Source organism: Brassica napus, chromosome C4 (genome assembly GCF_020379485.1).
Source record: "Brassica napus cultivar Da-Ae chromosome C4, Da-Ae, whole genome shotgun sequence".
NCBI lineage: Eukaryota > Viridiplantae > Streptophyta > Magnoliopsida > Brassicales > Brassicaceae > Brassica > Brassica napus.
Window position 1 is genome coordinate 23,920,521 of NC_063447.1, and position 2,347 is coordinate 23,922,867.

General features: G+C 35.5%; 1 protein-coding gene across 1 annotated transcript; it reads right to left on the reverse strand.

The window, feature by feature from the left end:
* Positions 1-252: 252 nt before the first annotated feature.
* On the reverse strand, positions 253-1,757 carry LOC125585396 (alpha-humulene/(-)-(E)-beta-caryophyllene synthase-like). Its single transcript, XM_048754347.1, has 3 exons — positions 1,629-1,757; positions 1,206-1,528; positions 253-1,132 (listed from the first exon to the last, which is right to left on the reverse strand). Exons 1-3 carry the CDS (start codon positions 1,728-1,730, stop codon positions 1,108-1,110), a joined length of 450 nt encoding a protein of 149 aa, XP_048610304.1. The 5' UTR covers positions 1,731-1,757; the 3' UTR covers positions 253-1,107.
* Positions 1,758-2,347: the final 590 nt, after the last annotated feature.

Sequence of the window (2,347 nt, forward strand, 5' to 3'; positions counted from 1 at the left end):
TTCATGGCCAGGAGATTTCAAGAGATGGATGCGTGTCATACATGAGGAGTTGGAAACGTGGTGTATAATCATTGGGTTATACTTTTGGTGGTTCATGTCGTACAAACGTGGTGCAATTGCTACTCATCTTGTTTATTCTAAAAGCTTTCCTTCATGATCCAGTGGTGTTGATGATTAAGAATAAAATACAGAGGAGTGAATGGGGAAGTGTACGATTTAAAGCAAGGAGTCTGAAGATATCTCAACAACAAAACGGTTTGAAGTTATTGCTTTATTGGTTTCAAAGCAAAAGAATATCAACGCCATGGACAGGTATAATTAAACATGTTATCTCCCGGTTTGGGAGTGTTAGGGACGGATTGCGATGTAACAGATGGATCGTATCCAATGATCTTTTTAGAGAAAAAATGCATTTACTCACAAGAATTGAGAGCCAAAAGAAAGATCTTATAAGATCAAGAACGAAGTGGAAGAAAGCTAGCGAATCAGCCTATCATACGAATGCGTTAGGAAGCATCGTGTTACTGCTGTCTCTGTTAAATGTTCTTTTTAACAACATAACAACATGTTTGATGTTTCTTATGATTCATGTAATATGTTACATTGATTTGAAATTAATAAAGTTAAGATGTTATAAAAAAACAATTTACTGATAAAAATAGGTACAAATACAGCAGTAACACAGACTAAGTAAGAGGGGTTAAAAAATACAAATAATATGTGGGATCGACATAGCTCAACTACCATAATATGAGAAATTTACCTTGCCATCATTGCGTAATGGATCAGGTCAAATTCCGTGGATTGTAATAATCTCCACCAGTCCACCACAATAAAAATTCTTAAATGGGGATATTTTCAATGAGCAAAGAGACAATGTGCTCTTTCAAGAATTCGGGGTGGGTGTAAGCATCTTCGTACCTGTAGACGACATCGATGATACGCGAAAGGTTAAGAATTCGCATCAAGAAAGGGAATAGAAACGAGTGAGGCCTCATTAGCTCTTGATTCAACTCCTTCCAAGCATTTGAAACAATATTGAATAATCCATGTAGGCTAATTCCTTGGAAACACAAAACTGCTTCATGTAACAATCGATGCCCGTCGCTACATGTTCCCTTTTGTGTTCAAACTGCAATTATGATATGTCAATATGTCAAAAGTACTCAATACCTTGGCAAAAGAATATTCAATTTGAGACATACGTGTATATATAGTTTAGAAAAACTTGGATATACTTATATATGGTTAGGATTCTAAACTCGAAGTTTGTGCTCACATCATAGCTAGTAATGTCATCTGTGAATCGACAGATAATCTCAGCTGCTATCCTAATTTTAGGATGCGAACTTAACCATTCAAAAGCATCAAGTTTCGCCACATCTCCCATTCCCACGAATGTCACGCCCATTATGGCATAGTAAGCGGAAGACAAGATAGCATTCTCTTTATACTCGTCAAATTTAGCAATGCAATCCTTTCTCAACCAGTTTACTTCTTGCATGTATCCATTGGCTGTTGATTTCAACTGATTAAGAAAAAATCATCAGTTAGGTCTGAATATGAGGATTTTAAAATAAATAAAAAACAATTAAAGTATTCGTAGAATTGACTCTTAATGTCTTAACTGATTTTTTAAGATGGAAGCTACAACCGGACCTTCCTTGCTTCTCAAGCTTATCCTCGAGTTTATCATAGAAATCGATTATGACCCGGTAAAGGTGTTTCATGCTGTCAGGTATCCCGTTAGGTGCTTCGGGAAGCCACCTGTATTAGCAAGTCATGTAATAAGCCAGCCATCGATAAATCCAAAAAAAAAAAAAAAAAACTTTTTAAGTTTTTGGAGAACGAGTACTTTTCCAATGCATATATATGTGAAAAGCTCAAGTTCCTCTTTTGTGCCATACGCATCATACGTATCATCAAGCGCTGTGAGTAAGATGACTACATTAGCTAGTAAAACTCGTCCTCGAGAATACTCAGGCTCAAAGTATGTTCCAACTGCCCACAAGCACGCCTCGGCAACTCTATGTTTTGCGTATGTTATTTTAGATTCAAACTCCATTTCTTTGTGCCACCTGAAATGTAATGAAGAAGGTCAAGTTTATGCGAGACTAATACATATAGTGTGAGGGACGGATCTAGAAAATAATTTACCATGTCCTCTCTAGAAATATATATATATAGAAAATTAAAACAACAATACAGAGTTTTTTTCGTTAATAATTATACTACATAATTTGTTCATGATTGATTTGGTAATTGTTTTTAGGATAAATACAACAAAGATTTAGGTGACGTAGGAAGGCATGTGATTATTGTCCATAACATATATATATTTGACAAC